Below are 20837 nucleotides of genomic sequence, written 5' to 3' on the forward strand. Positions count from 1 at the left end.
TGAAGGAGAAAAGCAACCTCAAGGATCTCAGTTTTTGAATTGCCCTGCCTTCAGACAAAAGGTACCAAATAAAGGAGCAAATCTTGCAGCTGCCATAACTTAGAAAACACCCTTACAAGACTTGTCCTGCATTGGGACCATGACAATTTCACTGTCTTAAAAACACTAATTCTGTGTACTAAGCATGAGACACTGCTGCCTGCCTGCTGTTTATGGTAGGTGCAAGTCCTATTAGATTTACCAGCAGTTGTCACTTTTTGTACTAGTTCCCATTTCTTTATGTACAGTGTATCTCATAACATCACAAGCATTTTATTTGCACACAAGATGAGACAGCTGCATTGCAAGTCTGAAAATGCTCTAGAAATGACACAGCGGCTCCTCAGCACCCTCTTGTGGATTCGTGATGCGATAACCACCAAGTCAAACGATTACAGTTCACAGAGCTACAGAAAAGTTGCTATTTTTGAACGGGAGTTAGCTGTGAATGGCAAAAGTTTGTGGTTTATAATAATTTTAAATTCCTGAATAAAACCTGTGCCTTTAGTCCTGTGCCTTTAGTGCAAGCATCTCTTGTGCCACGTTAAGAAATCTGCCAGTTATGCACTGGTTCTCATGCAGCAGATGAACTGTAATAGTAGTATTTCAGTGGTGGGAGGGGATTCTGTTTCTATTAAAACATCCATCTATGCCTGAAGGCCCATTCAACATCAAAGCTGTTGTCATTTAATAAAAAAATTGCCTGTGGTGGCCACACAGAGTAAGTTCCTTCCAAGAAAAATAGGATTCTTGCTCTGCTCATTAAGATGCCATAGCCAGAAGCTCTTCCTTGCAATGCTCTGTCAGGTCTGGGAACAAATGGGAGTCTGAACGGTGCTACTGGGTAGATGTGTTTTTCTGATAAAGTGGCTTTCCTCCCCCATGTGCGTGTTTGCAGTAAAATGCCCTGTGGAAAAGGACAGCGACAGAAGCACTTTTTTGGTTTGTTTTTGCATACATGTGTAAGCAATGGCCAGTATCCCCCTGTAAGCAGCTGTTTTCCACACAATTTACAGATCATAGAACCCTGGAAGTTTTTAAGGCTAGGCTGGATGGGGCTCTGAGAAATCTGATCTAGTGTGACATGTCCCTGCCCATAGCAGTGGGGCTGGAACCAGATGATCCTTGAGGCCCCTTCCAGCCCTGACAATTCTATGATTCTATGATCACACTAGATTTTTAAGTTCAACCTCAAGAATTCACAGAAGCCAAGACATACACTGCTCTTAATGACACACAAAAAAAAAAATCTTTCCCCAAGTCACCCAGACTAGTATCAACACAGCTATGTCTTGTATGCACCAGAATTTAGTTAGTAGTGTGATTTATGTGGTAAGAGTTCACTACAACGTAACAGCTTCCAGCATATTCTAACCAAATCCTCAGAGCAGTTTCAGTGCCTGTCTAAATGCATAAGCATAACCAGCAAGCATTACTAATGCTGATCACACCCACATGCACAAGGTTTCTTCAGCATATCTACCAGATTTTGTTCCTCTAAGGAACTCACAAGTGCTACATCATGCTCAGCATTCCAGCTTTCCAGACTTTTAATTTTTTTGGACAGCAGTGGTACAATTACTGCTGCAGGTGTATTGAAATGTAAGGTACTTCCCCTCACATGCAGAGGTATGGTTCATTTTAATGGCCACAGTTCAGTTCTGGAAGTGCAGTTCTGCAGGTATGTGAGCTACTCCATCTAGCCCATGCCCTTCACTTTCACTTCACCCACCTCTGAGCATCTCAATAGTCCCAAGTCTCACAACACCAAAGGGTTTAAAAAGGACACCACCTCTCAGTCCCCATGCCTAATAAGTACTGCAGTGCCCACGTATCTTCACTGCACCCAACACTGGGAACACGATACATCAATGTGGATTCTTCCCTTTGGCATTTTAGCAAATGTATCTGTTTTATTTTTTCACAGGAGGCATGATTCAGATACATACACAGTTATATTTGAGAAACTTAACACTAGATATTAAAATACTGTAGCTTTAGTTGTGGTATTGTTCTATCTTTTTATTTTTCAAACATATAAATTCTAATATATTGGTATTAGTTCCATGTTCCCCTTGAAAAACTGTATGTTTCTGTTAGAACCAAAATAATTTGTACAGTTAAATGCAAAGCACCTTCAGAAGCTCTTCCTACTGCAAAACAAGAACAGTGGCTCGTGTCAGGAGGCAGCATCTCAGGTTTTCTCCTCCAGGAGAGGAGAAGCTATACAATGTAAGTCTTACCTGTTCAGACTTGCACAACTTGTCTCTGTGCCCTTTTTTTAATAAAAAGCTAAACCTTTATCATTTAAAAGGCTTGGACATATTATTGTTCCCTCCACAACTGTACAGCTCGTGTTACCAACAAACAGATTTGTACCTCCATACCTTCTGTGAGCTAGGCACAGTGTATCAAAATTAGCAATAATTGTTAAAGAACAGTAACCTATATATTCCTATGTACTCAAAGCTTGTTAAAAAACAGTCTGAAGTTAAGCATCTTAAAATACAGTTTTGAAAAGTGAAATCCACAGATCTCCATAGGAGCTGCAGGTTTTCTCTTCTAATGAAACACGAGTCATGTATTTCATTGCTTCCTTATGTCTGTTAACTGTAAAGACCTTTGTCAGGAAAATAGTTCTGAAAAATTTAGGAGTATTTCAGGTGGTTCCCTGAACCATATGAAGAAAAATTCCTACTCACCAGAATTATGTGTCATGGTGACCAGGAAAGCAAAACAGAGTAGGCTCCTGCTGCCTCATGGCTTCTTTATGGTGTTCCCTTCACTTTGTTGAAGTTGCTGCTCAGAGGAAACAGGAGTAGCTTTGGTAAGCAGTTATCCCTGCAGCTGACTGACATCATTTAGGACAGGCAGCATATTGATTTTCTATTTCCCTTAACAGGTCACACATACAAAATGGATACACCAATTGATTGTTCCTCTAAAGCAGAATTAATCACACACACATGCTCACAGAAAACAACTTCTACCAACACGAGCTGGAATGCAACTAAGAAAGCCTTGGCTGCGGACATGTGCTCTTCCAGAACAACACACAGCTTAGCTAAACTGGCAGATATTTAGACCTCTAATGGCCACATTTTTGACCATTTAATGCATATTATGATCTCCTAAAGGTCTGCAAATGTTTTATAGACTATGGCTCATTTTCTTTTGTTTTTGGTCAGACCACCATGGGTCTGTCACTGCCAATTAACTTGAGTATGTATATTTTCTAATTACCAGTTACACCTTTCCAGACTTTGGTCAGAAATGCAGAACCTCAGACTCCAGGAGAACATCAACTGTTTTGTAGCTCCACAGCATTATTCAAAACACCAGAGTTTCTCACTGAAACAGATGGTAACAAGTACGTGTATATATGTATATAAACCCTGTCAGGAATACCTGTCCTTAAGAAAAGGCTCCTCTCTACTTCCACAGCTATATATTTTGAAAAAAAAAAAACAACAAAAGAGTTTAAAGTCTATTTTAGAACAGTCAGTTTGTTCTCTGTGCAAAATAAAAAGCCTCATCTGCCATACAAAAAAAAACCCCAAAAAACAACTATGTAAATTTATTATAATTTAGGAACACGAGCAAAAGGAAAGTATGTTACAATAGCTTAAAATCCATGGCAATCTCTCCTGTCTTTGTGTCAAAACTGATAGCATAAGTGACAACACTAGGAAGGTCTGTCAGAGTTTCTGATTCAATAACAGAACTGAAGAAATAGACAGCTTGCTTGCAGTGGGGATTCCATTCACAGTTTCCCTACAGGAAAGAGTTAAAAGTAGAAGCAGTCAAAACTCCACAATATCAGTAGTAGGCAGTTAAAAGCAGTAAGTTTCCAGTTCAGTGCACAATGATCAGGCAGTTACCACTTCCACTGCAATCCATTTCACTACAGGAATACAGAACTTGAAATACTACACTGCACAGAGAAGCCAAAGAGGAAAAATGGATTTGGTGAAACAACATTTAGGCAGAATATCAAAAACATTTACTACTTCCTCTCAAATTCTCAATTTTTTTTTTTGCTTTTGTTAAACTGAGAAAAGGGATTTGTATGAATAAATTCTACTTTGATCTGGGATCATATTTAAGTTTGAATGTTGTTCCAAACTACGGGAGCATTTAGATCCAATTCAGACTCTCCCTGCTCCCCCCCAAAACTATGAAGAGGTAAGTTCTACTAGTTCTGTCTATGTAGTATTCCAATAGTGTGACAAAGAGCACTAACTAAACCAAGGAAGGCCAACAGAGACCATTTTTCAGCACTGTAATCTTACAGATTTTGACATAATACATTAGATTGAAGAAATACCTTTTCATTTGAAATCTGCATCAGTCCTGTATTAACAGAGATGCCAGCAGCAAGATGATACTCCATCCACAGGACAGCTCCATGGCTTGTGCCTTTCCTGTGGGGAGAGAGTTGGAGGATCAAAACTTGTCACTTTATACAATACTGACAGTTTATACGCTGCACTCATTCCCTAAGTAGTTTAGGTGAGAGCCATAAAAGCATGAATAACTTGTTTCCATTAAAAATAAAGTTGAACAGATGAATGATTTGGTAAATGGGTAGCAACTTTTAAAGTATTTGCATATATGACATCTAAAGAAGACCAGGAGAGGAGAATAGGTCATAACTAAATCTGCTCAGAACCACAGCCATCTTCCTTCAAAGACTCCAGCTTCTCTTATTTCTGAGTTTTGAGGGAATATTTACATACCCTTGTGCAAAGGCAGGGTCATGCTGATCCTCCAAGAGGATCAGAGGTCATGCTACTTTGTTGTTTATGAACAGACCAACTGGTGCAAAGGCAGGGAGGCCCAACACAGATGATTCTGGATTTCATAAAAGCTTGGATTATGTTTCACAAAGAGAAACATACAACTAACCTAGAGAAGTGCTTGAGTCACATAAGCTCCAGATAGTTAAAAATAACTTTCCCTTGGTTTGTTTTTTTTTCATTAACAGCATTTCAAGTACGATCTGTAGTTATAGTGAAAAATATCTCAGAAGGCATGTGACATATCAGCATTGTCAGAATTACAGTTAAAAAGAACAGTGTACACTTTAAAGCTATTAAAGACAGTAATTTGGAAAGTTAAATAGAAGTTTTTTCTGGAAGAATTCAGCAACAGAGAACAAAGTGAAAATCATCCAGATGATGGATTATTTCCTTTAAACTATAAATTAAAGTATTTAAGGCTTAAATCATAGTAACATCTAGAAAAATGTTAATTTTGAAATACAGGCATATTATCTGATTGTTACCCTCATTGTTTTAGCTTGTTGTGAACAGCCACAGGAAATTTTTATCAGAGTAGCTTCCTCAACTTTAGGTCACAATATTGGAAATTGACAATTATGTTCCAACTAGTTAACTGTAACACACATAGAGCTTGAATATGAGGTTAAAACAAAGAGTATTTATTGCAATGAGAAAACTCACCGTAGAAGATTTACAGAACCCTCTGTGCTCAGACAGTCCTGTGGTACAGTCTTGCTGAAGTCAAATGTGAGAACTTCCTGGGGGTCAGAGAGTGACTTGCAAGGATATTCCCACAGAGGGTGAGGTTCTGCTTCCTTGGATTCCCTAAAATTCAGAGAATTCTGAAGAAAAGAAGTAATAACACTATGTGAAAAGAATCCAAAGGCAAACAGTCCTTGTTTCCAAGCCAATTATGTGTCCCAAACTCAGATTTAAGAAACAAAGCTACCAGAGGACAGGACTGCACGTCTTGGGCACAAGGTAAAATATGTACTATATGCATGAACTAATGGCTATGACTGTGGTTCTCAGTAGTGAAATGGAAATAGGTACTTTCAAAACACAATACATTTAAGTTTTTTCCTCCCTTGAGATGAAATCTACTCTAGAACCGCCTGTACTGCTCCACAAGAACTCTAAAAGCAATCTAAATGGCTAACTCAAATATGAGTATCAACAATACAGCTCTGGAAAGTGGTACAAATAAATCTCCACCTTCATATCTGTTTCTCAGAAGTTACAAAGACTTTGTCAAGGGCAGTAGGATTCATCTATGAAGAACTCGCAGGTGATTTGATTTCAAGCTCACAGTACAATTGAGAATACTATTTGTCTTTTTGAATGAACAGAAGTCATTTGGAAACAGTGCAAAGTACTGCAGAGACTGACAAATGAGAAGAAACACACACCTCCAAAACTCATGTCACAGAAGTTAGCATTCTGCAACAACTGAATAGCCACCATACTCAGGAAAAACTGAAAAAAATGGTTTTCTGCCTAGCATACAGGTTTTTTCAACCATCACCATAAAAAATTTTTAAGCCAAAGTGAGTCTTGTTTTGTTCCATTTTGCTGAGACTTGTGCTGAAACTATTTTCAGTCTCCTTACACTAATCATGTCATCCATAGTCTGGACATCAAAACCTTCACAGGTGCCACATGGACTTCGGATTCTCCATAAGTCCTACAAAAGAAAACAGGATTTTGTTTGGCTTTATTCAAGGAAATAGGGAATCTTTAAATAATTCTAGCTGTAGATCAGACATTTGCTAACAAGTCAAATAAAGACTCTTGGGCAGCTATACTTTTCTAAACCATCAGAACTACTGCAAGGATCAGAAGACACTGTCATTCTGGGAAAATATTTTGCAAGTTCACTCTTTAGCCACTGTTTCCATCTCCTCCATCTTTAAAGTAGGTATGGATTTGCTAAGACTAAATCCCTAAAGCCCCCACAATTTCCATTACCCAGCACAAGTTAAGTGATGCAGCCACATCAAAGATCTTGACCTATTGGACCATACCTCCCTTTAGCATGCCAAAGATTAGAACAATCACTGCCCTCTCACTGACTTTAGCAATCCAGTGGACAATTACTCAGTTCAGCTTTTGCCCTTTCTTGGACTACATTCATGGTCTCTGCATAGACCAAGAACATTCACTAGCTGTGGATATACACATTTTATTACCTGTTCATTGTTGCACTTAGCAATTTCAAATGTTCCTGTTCTACAAAATGACAGTAAGACTACCAGAAATTTTAAGAAATGCTGTTGTAATTCATGTCTGAATACAGCATGAACCAGAGTGACAATATATCAAGACTCTCTGAATGGTGTACCTGACAGAACTGTCCAACCAGATAGGTTGCATCCTGCTCTCTAAATACAATTATGGACTAAACAAGTTTATAACAGAAGTAATTTCATCAAATTCTTCCTCCTGGATCCAGCTTTTGCCAATTGCTGAACTATAATGACATATCCATATTCTGACAAGGCAGAACAGTCCACAGAACCAGTTCTGCAGAATACTTTACAACTGCTCTTTCTGTCTAACTGGTAAATGCAGAGGTTATTAAAAAAACCCATGGATTCCAGTCTTTGAGTCTAGATTCTCCACTGAAGAAAGAGGTAAAGGTACAGTTAAAGTAACAGCTTTTGGAACACCTTAATGAAACAAAAAGTAAGTTAAATGTTCTACCAAAATAGCTACATGGAATTATCTCTGAGTAACTGTACATAAAAGTGTTAAAAACTGGGGTTCAGGTGACATGAATGTTACTCTACATTCTGCTACTACCTTGCTGGACAATCTTAAGTCACCACTTAGAAGAACCTAGAAGAGTGCTCTACTTTAAGTGGATTTGTGTAAACATCCGATAGATAGTTCTAAGCAGTCTCACCTGAAACTCCACAATCATCATGTGCAAAGATGCAGCCTGAGGTAGGACAGTGGCATCACTGGTGAGGTGGCTGGTCACAGCTGTCCTAGCATACCAGAAATACAGGTTATGCCATGGCAACAAACTTGTGGTAAAAAATGGCTCTCCCACAAGGACAGAAATCTTGGCAAAGAAAGGAGGAGATAAAAATGCATTATAACAAAGAACAACAACTCAGTAACAGGCTGTTTATACCTTCAGTAGCTGACAATACAATATAGCAAGTGGTCAGCTAGATAGAAACTTGTCCTGCTGCAGAAGGATTTAATTACTGCATACACTGCACAACAGACAGCTTTTTGTGATTTCAGTTAGCAAATTATAAATCAAATTTTCCTGCAACATTTGAGAGAAGCTATTGCAGTTTTAAGTTGGAAGGCTTTGCAGAAAGAGTCACAGAATTTTGACATTTTTAATTTAAAGATGTTAGTACTTCCAAATGCAATCTTCTGAGTGGTTGGAGAAAGAAGAGCTACAGCCTAGTGCAACATACACAGTTAAACCAGTTTAACTGTCCTTACAACTGGTATAGATTATGCAGGAAGGGTAAGTCATATCCTTTTAAAAGCAAGGTGAAAACCCTCCCACAGTCTTTAGTCTAAGCCTCATTTAGTTTCTCTAAGACAAGCTCTGAACTGTCTACGCATTACACTTTCCATGAATGGGATATAATGGGATTCAGTTTGGGTATGGAAGCACAGGAAGATAGCAAGATGCATTTTCACTTTCTGCTCCCCATCACCTCCCTGAAAATCAGTATTGGACAAGCAGAACATACCTTTTTATCTTCCAAATGAGAAGATGTCAGTGACTCAGGGCGTGCTTCTATTATTTTTATTTTATCTTCAAGATTATTTGCTTTAAAAAACTAAAAAATAAAAACCCAAATAACATAGTGTCTTTATCCAAAGCTACAGTTGACACTCCAATCCACACCAAAACAACAATTTTATTAAAAAAAAACACAACACAGAACAAGAAAACCCCAAACCAATAGCCAAAAGAACTCTTTCCAAAACTGCCTACAATAACTCATCAGGATGATACAAGTCTGTTTTTGAAGGGTGCACACACTTAGAGCAAACCTGTCACACGGAGTGAACTAAATAAAATAAAACACATGCTCTACATATGCCTTCAGTTAAGCAGAGAGAAAGGCAGATAACACAAAAGTCACATCACCTTTATTCATTTGTATAGGACAGTCAAGAAAGATAAAGATTACTTCAGCTATAAATACGCTGCATACACTGCCTCTGTTTGAGACCAGCTTTGCATCCTAATTTGCCTACCATTCATGTTTTTACTCCTAAGCCATAAGCTGGGACACACCTCTTCCAAACAGAATGCCAACTAAGAGATACAGCTCAACCATGGCTTCAGGAAGCTGTTTCTAGTCACCACTTAGGGACATCAGTTGCCTCTGCTGAACAGCCTCCACTGCAATGCCTTCTGTGCTCTACCCTAAAGAAGCATCCGCAGTTTGTCTCAGCTGAAGACAGTGCTGCTAGATGCCACTTTCCAGGTAAGACTGGTGCAAGCTACAGGATGTTCTTACATTCCACTAATCCTCAGAAACAAGCTGTTTGGCTTTTATCACCAATGCAATGAGGGCAGCAGAGCAGCAGCTCAAGCAGAGAAGCCAACAGGCATGTGCAAGCAGAGATCAAGCACTGGCAATTCCCTCTTCTCAGTTCAACTTCCCCAGTGGCCTAATCAGCTTGTGGCTAAAGCTATGAGGCCAGACCTATCTCCAACAGGATGTATTCCTCCAGGTTTCTGCATAGAGCTCTGTACAAATACTCCCCAACATATCCCACCTCCCACAGTCTTGTCACACTGTATGATCACATACACTAGTTAAACTGATCTAATCTCCAAGCAATTGATGCAAAGGCAACTTAAGACTCCATCTCTGGCCTTAGAAATGCCATGAGTTCCTTTACTGCTTTTACAGAAAAATGAATACTCACTTTTTGCATGACAGAACAGGACACTGCAGAGTTTTCTACTGTAAACACCTGAAGGAAATACACAACAGTTAGTAAACTAGCTTTATAATCTGCAATTAAAAGAATATGTAAATGTACAATGAAGGAACTGTTTTCACATCCCAGTGAACACAGTTCATAAGAACCACACATCTACTCATTAGCCCACTGTTATGTACCTTTTTAAAAACACCTCCAATGACTACAGGCTAAATAAAGCTGTTTTCACAGCCATACAAGAAAAAAAAATGCAACAGAATGCAAATACTTATTTTCCATTTGAAGATGCATATAGCATATTAACATTTCCTATAGGCATACATTCACTCCTGAACTTCCATTAGTGCTTTCTCCTCTGAGTGTTAACATGACCTGACTAGACCAGCTGGAAAGAGCTCAGATGTGCAGTGCTACACACCAGCCTTCTGAATTAAGAAAAACATTAGGTTTTAGTCAAAACTGGTGAATAATTGGGCAATATGCTGCTACAGAGCTAGGAAAATATTAGGGAACTCTGTGTCTGCCCTGCTCATTTCCTCTCTTCTGGATGTCTGTGACTGGCCACTACTAAAAGCAAAACACAGGGCTCCAGCACCTTCCTCAGGATTATACTGCATTACGTATTTGCAGATACTCAGTCCAACTATAAGGGATTTGAGTTTGAAGAGCCCCATGACGGAATACATCAAGTATGGTGTACACACACGAGACAGCCTGGCAGCTCTCAGCTCGCCTTTCACACAGACTCAGTATTCTTACTGCCTCCTACTTTGCTGTTATACAGACTTTTCATTTCAGACTAGGTAATAAATCTAATTATATATTTCCAAAAGCACTAATATATATGACTGTGAACTGGAATCAGTGGGGAATGAGGAACACCATTTCACTCAATGACTTTAACCTGTATTTCCATACATTTGGAGCCTCTTCCTCACTTGTCACTGAAAAGGCACTGAAAACGATTAAATAATGGGCTGGAAATGCTGAACTATATGAGATAACTAAAAATACTAAACTAAAAAGCAAGAATCACAAAACCAACAAGTAGTACTGTACCTGCTTTGCTCCAAGATAGTGAGCCAGCATGGGCAATAGACTGCCATCACTGATACAGAGACAAACACTATCCATTTTCAGAACCTACAGAAATCAAATTTTCATTATTATTTCTTTTCCAAATGTAAAAGTTTTCAAATTTAAACAGTTTTGGTGGCATTCCCCTCCCTAGCACCCCCCCTCTCCCTCCTGCTTTATACACTTCCATATCAAATAACGACTGGAAGATAGAGTGATTAATGTAACCACTTCAGGCAGAACAGGACAATGTAAGAGTTTTTCATGTAATCCCCTTGATTTAGGTCAGAAAAAGTTTGTACAAAAATGTATTGGGTGTCTCTATTCAACAAAAACACAGAGCTGCTACATGTCCCTATATGCAGAAATGACTGCTTACAATATAAAGAGAGTAATACTGAAGTTTTCATGACAGGCTGAAGGAGCTGGGGTTGATCAGCCTCAAGAAGAGGAGGCTCCAGGGAGACCTCATAGCAGCCTTCAAGTACCTGAAGGGGCCCACAAGTAGGAAGGATGGAGAGACACTGTTTGCAAAGGCCTGTAGTAATAGGATGAGGGACAATGGCTTCAAAGTAGAGAAGAGCAGATTTAGACTGGATGTGAGGAACAGGTTCTTTACTATGAGAGTGGTGGAACACTGGAACAGGTTTCCCAGGAAGGTGGTTGGGGCCCCATCCCTGGAGATATTCAAAGTGAGTCTTGACAGGGTTCTGGGCAACCTGATCTAGTTGAGGATGCCCCTGATGACTGCAGAGGGGGATGAACTAGATGACCCCCAGAGGTCCCTTCCAACCTGGACCATTCTATGATTCTATGACAAAATCTAACCTACATCTGCTGATGTAAATAAAACATACTTTGCAAGCAAAGTCCTTTAGAAGAGGAGAAACAAATTCCATGTGTAATTACTGCAAATAAACCAATACACTAATACACCCATCTATCACAGAAGCCAAAAAACCTACAGGCAGCATGCACTCACTTTCATCAAAGCCTTGATGTACTGGTGTGTTCGGTTCTGATCGTTTAGCTCCCCAAAGCGTGGTCTGTTCCACAGGAGGTGAGCCTGACATCTACAGACAGGACTTTCAACATGAACATCAGCTTTATTCTCCTCTTCTTCTCTGCAGAAAAAGGTCACTTAATGACAGCACTAGTAACATGTTTTTGCAGACAGGTACATTTATACATTTTGGCTAGTACACACATTAATGCACATGGACTCCACTGCTAGTCATTCAAATTTACTAGTTCTGCAGGGACCTTTTGCTAACTTTGCATTTCCAAATGAAAAGGGCAAATTTTCACCTTAAAAAAAAAAAAAAAACAACAAACAACCCCTCTAACTTTCCCACTCTGATGGTGAGGTACTTTTGGCTTTGGTCTTTGAGGAAAAACATGACTAATTCAGATTCCTAAGTCAACAAGGCACAGAAAAATCAGCATTAACTCCTAAAGCTGGTATTGATTTTTAAAAATGTTGTCTGATACTGTCATCACAACCAACATGAATAAGGTCAGCTTTAATTTGAACAAAAGGCATTAATCTCAAAAAGACAGGGCTGACTAACAAAACAGATACTGGAAAGAGAGAGAAAGGCAATTATTTTACCTCTTTACCTATATGCCAGCTCAGCTGAGCTGTATTTTAGGATTTCTAGAAGCCTACCACAAGCGTTTGTTTCTCTGTCACAGAATGTCACCAGGTACAAGGCAGGACCCTATAGTCCAAACCTCAGCTGTGCTTTTATGCATCACATGGTTTTTTGCACCTGTGCACTGCCCATGGAATGTTTTTCATTAATTTTTCAGTCTTCAGGTTCTTATCTTGCTCTAAGAGTAGCAAATACTTGAGATTGGAATAAAATGCCACCTTTTTTCTTGCAGATGTATTGTTACCTGGCTTTCTGCAGCTTGTACCACAGAGAGTACTCATCACGACAGGCAGTCAGGCACACCTTCTCACCCTGGAGAATGGGCTCCTCATTGGGAAGAAAATACACACACTGCATCCAGTGATCTCTCCACTGAAAAAGGGTTGATAAACAGAACTTCAGGAATTAACTCACAAACAGTAAATGGAAAGGAAAAGTACACCAGGAAATCAATTACCAAGAATGGGCACAACTGTGAAATACTGATGCACACCTAGTTGAAAGAATCTTGTGGACATTAGCAGGGCTAAGTAAGGACTAATACCAGATATGGAATAAACATACTTTCTGTAGATTCCTTACGACAGAATAAGCCTGAGGCCACTGGCTTGCTGACTAGCTAAGCCTGTATTTTAATTGAATAGAAAGCAGATCCAAAATACACTTTCTTAATGCAGTTTTATTTCTATAGCTCGCTTACACTGAACTGCTGACAATGACCAGTGGTTGGAGCCTCATGCATCAAAACAAGGTCTCTTAGTGTCACTCTGATATGACAGCACAACTATATTTTGTGCTTCAAAAAAGCCATTTTCTGCACTGAAGATATTCCAAGCTGACAGGTCATTCTATGCTGACTGAATGCCCTCAAGCATGATGGTTTCAAATTTTATTCTCAAACACCATTAAGTGCAACCATTTTGCAGCTTACTTTCGACTAGGCTGATATTACTAGCCAATACATTCATATAAAAACACGTGAATCTGATTTAATTAGTGACCTCCTGTTCCTATAAATACCCAATACCAACCCAGCATTTTCTTATACCAGCCTTCATCATGGGACTATGAATTAATATATTACCATAAGCTTTAACACTTTGGAAGTTTATTAGAAGAACTACATGGAAGCAGACTACAGACCAATATTTTGACCACGGAGAGAGACTAGTTAAAGAAAAACATGTGGAAATGTTTTAACTAAACTGAACAACTCAACTCAACTAAAATAGAATAAAATATAAAACTGGAAGACAGCTTCAATTTTTAAGCTTTACAGTACAGCTTACATTTAAACTTGAGATTAAACAAAATCTAAAACTATGATCTCTATGTTCATACATTTGATTGTTTTTATTGGAAGATGCTAATAGGCATCTTCCATTACATAAAACATTAGTAAAACTCTGCAGAGTTGAAGGGACAGTTGCTTAAAACATCCAGAATGGCCTTTACTCCAAGTAATTACTGGTAGTCTTCTGATGACAGCACGTGAAGGTTCAGTATTTTACCTGTAAGGCAGAAGTGGATTTTACCCAGTATGGAGCCATTGTGCAGTTTATCTTCCCAGAGGGGTCCATGTCAATATCCCACCAAGAAAGTACAATTTGTGCCTTGCCAGATTTTACAGGCTCCAGCTGCACTCTGTAGCAGGTAGAAGCACTCCTGACTGGCTTACTGAAATCCACACTGCAGAGAAGCATTAAAAATGTAAAAAGAAATAGCTCAGCATTCTTCAGAACTTCTCACTAGTTTCCTAAGCTGAATACACAACTTATATGAAAGGCATAACAGGAAAATAGTGTTTTGAACAACACAATGCCTATCTTACCTGAACATTGTCACCACATCACTAAGGATAGTGAAGTCACTTGAAGGCATCTGGTTCAGCTGGATATCACAAACAGAAGGAACTCCTGGACAGTTCTCCATTTCTGGAGGGGAGACAATAATTTTTTCACCATCCTTTGCTTCAACATGAACAGGAAACAGCTTGTTCCAGGACCACATCCTTTTGGATTCTACTAACTGGACATACACTGTTGCCCTGTGAGGCACTGCCTCACATCCTTCCTGTCAAAACAAAGGGTAAACATTCAACAAATATGACTTATTAACATGTATAAGAGTTAAATCAAATTAAATGTGAACCAATTTAAAGAAAAGTTGGACTGGGAGATTTGAAATCTTAAACACAAATAACTTCTAAGACTTCTGTAGTATCAGAGCACTTCCACTTTTTTTTTTACCTGTGCATTATGATACTTATATCTGTCCTGCTCAGTGTGCTTCAGCAAGGCCAGATTACTTTATTAACCCTGCACAGTATCATTTTACTAGCTTCAGTTAAACATGCACTTCCATTCTCATTCTGAGGTGAAATTTATCTTGGCCTTCCAAAGGCAGATCACTGCTAAGCTATCAACATTAAACCAGAGTTTGTGAATGCAGTGAGTAAACAACAAAAATAATGGCTCACATGTTCATGCAGTAACAACTCTGTATCCATGTTTAAAGAGCAGAAAACATGCAAGCTGTTCTAAGCAAGCACTGTGAATAAAGAGCTAACTGTGAAGTCCAGGAACAGCACTTTTACAAGAAAGACTAATTACAGCTTAGAGTTACATATGAAAAGCAGTAAAGACTTCTGGAGTGCCATTGTCTTTACATATAAAACTGGCAAAATGAAACAAAGAAACCTAAGGAAAGTTCTGCCATCCACAGTTTAACCGAGAAACAAAAACTGAAAGGGTAAAGGAGAAAGCCCTAATCATAGATTACATGTCAAAAATCCACTGGATATTAATTTCATTACAGCATTTGAAGTTTTTCCATAGGCAAAAAAAACACATGGCAAGAGATCCTTGGGAAAAATATCCTTGGGAGATGAAGCACATTAAATTTAGGAGGAGAAAAAAATAAATTAACTCCTTAAAACATCTTGGTACCTATTTGCCATCAAAATAAACTACCAAGCAAAGCTAAAATCGTACCTGGATGCCTTCCTGAAAGAAATTTGTTAACCAGCAAGTTAGTTGCTAAAACATAAACCGACCAAGTGTGCTTTCAGAGCCTGTGATGTACAGTATGCACTCCAACAGCTTTATTCCAGGAAAGAATTTAGTAAATTCTTTTATCACTGAATAAGATATTAGCACTGTTGAAGGTGTATTTACAAAGGTTATAGAAGCCTAAACCAAGTATCATCTCTATTCTACTCCAAAAAGACAAAAGAGTTTCTTCAGGAATAAATCTGACACACTATTGATTTCTGTGTTCTCACCTGCACAAGGTATTTGTGTGCATGCTCATAGGATGGTAAAGCTCCTTCTCCTATCAGCTCTGTATCAAACAATTCTGTTACCAGGATGTTTGCACGACACTGCATATCTCCATCTAAAAGACACAATTTAACACATAAAATTAAGACTTTATGTAATCTTTCAAGAAAAGACTACACTGAAAACACAAGTCATTCAAAAATTCACTCCTGCTAGAGAACCTGTTGAAGAGTACAAGTCATTTTCCTTTAGATGTTAACTATGAAACACAAACAACTGTTGAAATATTATTGCAGCATTTCCTTTTGAAGTAAACTTCCCAAGTTACTTTCTAGAGTGTAAAGGATTTACTTGTTTCAATTAAAAACATTTGGAAAGTAAGAAAAAAGGAATATCCCTTCACAGTTTTGAGGTACTTGCCAAATTTTCTAAGCCTAGCTTATTTTTCTCACCTGGGCCAACTGTGACTTCAGTGGAATGCTTGTTGATTACCTTGATCCTGTCACGAAAGCCATTTTTCTCCACTATCTTCACAGCAGCATTAGCCATAGGCTTGAAAACCTGTGAACAGCAGGAGTGTTAACAAATTGGTAAGCTAGTATCAGGTTTCACAAATGAAAGGGCACCAACACAAAACACAGAGTTTTTAGTACTGCAACAATTTTAACATCTTTTCTGCCTTCTCTTGTTTGAAATTCATTACCGAAAAACAAGACAGCAAGCCTCACTTCCAAAGTTCACAGAGCTCCAATGTCACTGTTACAAACCATTGGTAGTCTCCAAAAGCTACTCTAAGTTCACTTTTGAAAGACAAGAATACAAATTTCTGATTTCTAAAAATAAAGATGCGTCAAGAGAGGGGCCAAGAGTCTGAGAAGTGCTCAAGCTATAAAATAAACACACGCATAAAATTAAGGTACCCAAACCAACCAGCACTGAAATGCTAAAAATATACTTTTACTAACATCACATCTGTGAAGAGAATTTTCATTTCATTTAGAACAATGAATAGAGAAAATATGTAGCCTGAAAAGAGCAGAATGAAGAGTATACCCACTTTTTAAACTCAAAAGTTTTCAATACTTTACTTGACCACAAAACCTGGCTACTTAAGGCATTTATAGATGCTCAGGAACCTAGCCCAAGTTCCAGAATTTAAGTAATCTACTGCCATTAGAACACCTACACCAGTAATTCTCATAATTTATTTTCCATCACAGGCCTCCTTTCCTCTCACAAGCTACTGATCCTTCTCTGCCAGAGGGGCCAGTAAGCTACTAAGCGGAAGACAAAAGATCCCTCCTACCACACCAGTTCTGATACTTTGACTTCACGTGCCTCTATGAAAGACGATTGTCCCTGAAAAATGATGACAGGGTAAAATCCTAGACTACAAAAGGTAGATTTTTCACTTGGATAAAAAAAAAATCACAGTACACCCTTTCATCTATGACTTATAGTCAAGCGAATCTTCTTTTTGTTTCTTTGAATGTGACAAAAACTGGCTGACTGGCCAAAATTGTTCCTGTTATCCTTCATATTAGTCATGACTGCTTATGACCATCAGGGTGTCTCTTAACTGCTAGCATAACCAAAAATGCTCTATCTAGTCACGAAGAGATGGAAAAATGAGTTTGTAAGACAGTCTCAAGATGAGGTCCTTTTATGATTAAGTGGGTCTGAGAACCCATCTCCAAGAGCTGAAATTTATGAAGATCAGAAATATAGTCTGAGAACACTCACATTTTTCAAAAACAGGTTTTCCATATTACACTTGAGGCATGATAAGTGGAGAACATAGAATACTATAAAACTTGACTCAGTACTGCCAATCTGTACATTTACAGAAGGCATCCCAAAATTTAAAAATATATTATGTCCTCTCAACCATATTCTTGTTAGATCTAAGTTTTTTTGACTCACACAAAATCATCGGCTTTGCTCTTCAGAAACCACAACACAAAACAGTACTGATCATTCAGGCAGAACAACTGTGCTAAAACTCTGAAGAGAAGTTAGGAGTATGAAAGCAGAAATATGTGCAAGCTGTGACAAATGCTCACCTCAACTGCATAGCAGAAATCTGCACCTGCTGAAGCTGCCATCATGGAGAGGAGCCCTGTGCCAGTCCCTATGTCCAGAACAATGGCTTTCTCACCTCTTTCTTTCACTCTGCTCACTGCAGCACGAATACCTTGGTAATATTTTGTGTTCTGTGGAGAGGGGAAACAAAAAAAAAGGAAGAAAAAAAGAGATCAGCAACCCACTATCTAGTTATACTTTTAACATTTGCGGAGAAACTTTGCATTCTCGGAATACGAGTTTATAATTAGGTAAAAGCCTCCAGACATTCCTTATGCTCTAGACATATCAAAGCCATTTGCAGCAAAAGCAAGTGGTATTCTTATTATTCTTCCCATGCATCACCACTCAAACAGTCATATAGTGCCTATGATAGCACAAGAGACGAAGCATCTTTGATTTAGATTCCTCTCTTCATCTACTGGAAAACATTTATACTCAACAGTGGAAAAAACAAATGCTGACAACTATGTACATGCTTATATTTACTCCATAACAGTTTGTTGTAAGGTATTCCAAATGATCTATCAAGCCTTTCCAAAGAATACACTATCTTTGGACAGCATAAATTTGGAAGGTGTGTTGGATCCTTTTCCCAACATTTCTAGTTAACACTTCTGATATATAACTCCAGTAGAGTTGTTTTAATTACCTGGACACAATCTGCTGTCTCTGCATGGCTTATTAAATACTCGATTCCACCGCCATGTTTCAATTCAGTATGAATTTAAGACTCACAGAGTAGGCACCGTAACAGACTTTTAAAAGGTTATTGATTAAATGGTGAACTAGAGCAGAAAGAACACTTAAATCATTCACTCCAGACTTTATTATGCCTATAGTTATAGTATCTCAATTTTCTTCTCAATAAGAGCTAAATATACCACAAAAGACTACACTTTACTTGCATTCTTATAAAAACTAAGAAGCCTCTGAAACTTACAGCCTCTGAAATCTGATTTAATTAGCTACCTCTATCAAAAATGTCAGACACAGAACACAAAATCATCTAGTGAATGTAAATACCATGTTCTGCAGGAAACCCCAGAATAGGAAGCCATCTGTTGATCTAAGAGCAGGTCTGTTATAAAGGGCACAAATTGATCATCTTTCAGAGAAACCTGTATAATCATGCAGTGACAGCTATTCAAGAGAAAGAAAATGGGTATTTTCTCACTGTTCAAGTTTTTTTGTTTCTATACTTACTCTGTCTTTATCGTGAAGCATATCTGCATAGCGTGACCTACAATTAAAAAAATCCAGTTAAAATACTACATACTGCAAAGCACAACAACAATGCTAGATTTTATGTAGCCTTCTTTGTTCCCTCTTAGTAAGGCAGCTGGTCCCCATAGTCCATAAGTGCACAGATAACTGCATGCTCCTTGAGGATCTGTTTCTCAAATAACGTAATTTCAGTGATCTGGTCATTAGCACATTTATGAACTAATTAACTGCTGGCATATATCCTCTCTTCAGCAATGGACCCAGTATTGACCCTATGAACTAACAGCCCTGAAATAATACCTGGGACAGACAGAGATTCACACACAGCAATACATGGCAATGAAGGAGAGAACTAATAATGGTCTACCATTTCTTACCAAGACTTAAATTTCTTTGGTGCCCATTTCTTTATGGGTCACACTACTTAAAATACCCCAAAATCTAATCTTTCCAACGTCTCTGGCTGTTACATTAAGCTCTTAAAAAGTTACTACGGGATAACACAATTGGCAATTATTTATTTCCTTAGGGATTTACAAGAAGTTTAGGCAATGCATTTTGCCACAACTCAGTGACTGCCAGCATTAAGATCAGCACCTCAGAAAACATCTAAAAAACTGAGACGGAATACTGCACAAAATCCTGCATTTATAGTTTTACACTGTAACATCTACCCTGTCCTACAGTCTGTTCATCTCATGCCCTGGAAACTTTTAAAGAGAAAACCCCCAAGATATTTATATCAGCGCACCTTGCGATTTCCTGATGGTAGTCATAGTTCTCATCCTCTTCCAACCACTCAATTGCGCCAGTGGTTGGATTAGCTCTTCCGCAAAAGGTCTTCATGATCAATCTAAAGTTGTGTTATTTATGTATCGTGTGTAGTTTTGCTGTTTTGGCATCAGTATATTACTCAAAATACTGGCTGCAGGGAAAAAAATATCAACATTTCCAGTGAAAACAAGACATCACTTTAGCTATGGAGACTCCCTTTTTACAAGGAGTCACATGGAAAAGATGAGGGTGATGGGTACAAGCTAATTCTGGGGAGATTCCAATTGAACACATGGAAAAATTTCACAAAGAGAACAAGCAGTCATTGGAATTATCTCCCCAGGGAAGGGATGGATTTTCCAGACGCTGGACACTTTTAAGACTGGCTGTGCTTTTGCCAAGAAAGGTTGGATCAGATGATCCTCGAGGTCTTTTCTAACCGGGTCTTCTATGATTCTGTGATTCTATTACACCTGCCTCGGCCAGAAGCCTTGCACTTTTTCTGTATGAAGGTTTTAATCTCAAACCTATCACCCAGCTCTGTCAGAAACTCTGTCCAGGGGGGGAAAAAAAAAAAAAAAAAAAAAAAAGATACAAAGCACCAGTACATCCTCAAGGAAAACCCCAAGGAAAACATCAAGGTGATGCACATCGGGCCGGGGGAGGCCAACCACCTTCTCTAGTAAGTCTCTACATTCTGAGGCGGAATCTGCAAACTCTGGGGAGGGACAGCTCGAAGGGACCGGCGGGACCCAGGGCCGATGAGAGGCTTAGACCGGAGCAAGGCATCTGGTGCTCGAAGCTCCTCGTGTCCTGGCAGCAGCAGCTCTGCCGGGGGTGGGCCTCACCTCGGGACAGGCCCAGCGGCCAGCAGAGGAGCCTCGGCCCGGACCTCAGCAAGGAGCTGTACCGGGAGACAAAGAGAAAGTTCCTCGCTCTCCCCTGTTCGAAATCGCGAAGCCGCGGCCTCATTTCCCCCTCAG

The 20837-nt window shown here is 38.9% G+C and overlaps 1 protein-coding gene across 1 annotated transcript; it reads right to left on the minus strand.

The window, feature by feature from the left end:
- Positions 1-3654: 3654 nt before the first annotated feature.
- On the minus strand, positions 3655-19926 carry PRMT7 (protein arginine methyltransferase 7). Its single transcript, XM_054389691.1, has 17 exons — positions 19832-19926; positions 19060-19096; positions 17835-17984; positions 16224-16332; positions 15774-15886; positions 14322-14563; positions 14002-14179; positions 12735-12862; positions 11818-11959; positions 10818-10901; positions 9741-9788; positions 8546-8635; positions 7729-7890; positions 6433-6507; positions 5505-5665; positions 4367-4463; positions 3655-3813 (listed from the first exon to the last, which is right to left on the minus strand). Exons 1-17 carry the CDS (start codon positions 19924-19926, stop codon positions 3655-3657), a joined length of 2070 nt encoding a protein of 689 aa, XP_054245666.1.
- Between the last annotated feature and the right edge of the window lie 911 nt (positions 19927-20837).

The sequence above is a fragment of the Indicator indicator genome, chromosome 19, assembly GCF_027791375.1.
Source record: "Indicator indicator isolate 239-I01 chromosome 19, UM_Iind_1.1, whole genome shotgun sequence".
Classification (NCBI taxonomy): Eukaryota; Metazoa; Chordata; class Aves; order Piciformes; family Indicatoridae; genus Indicator; species Indicator indicator.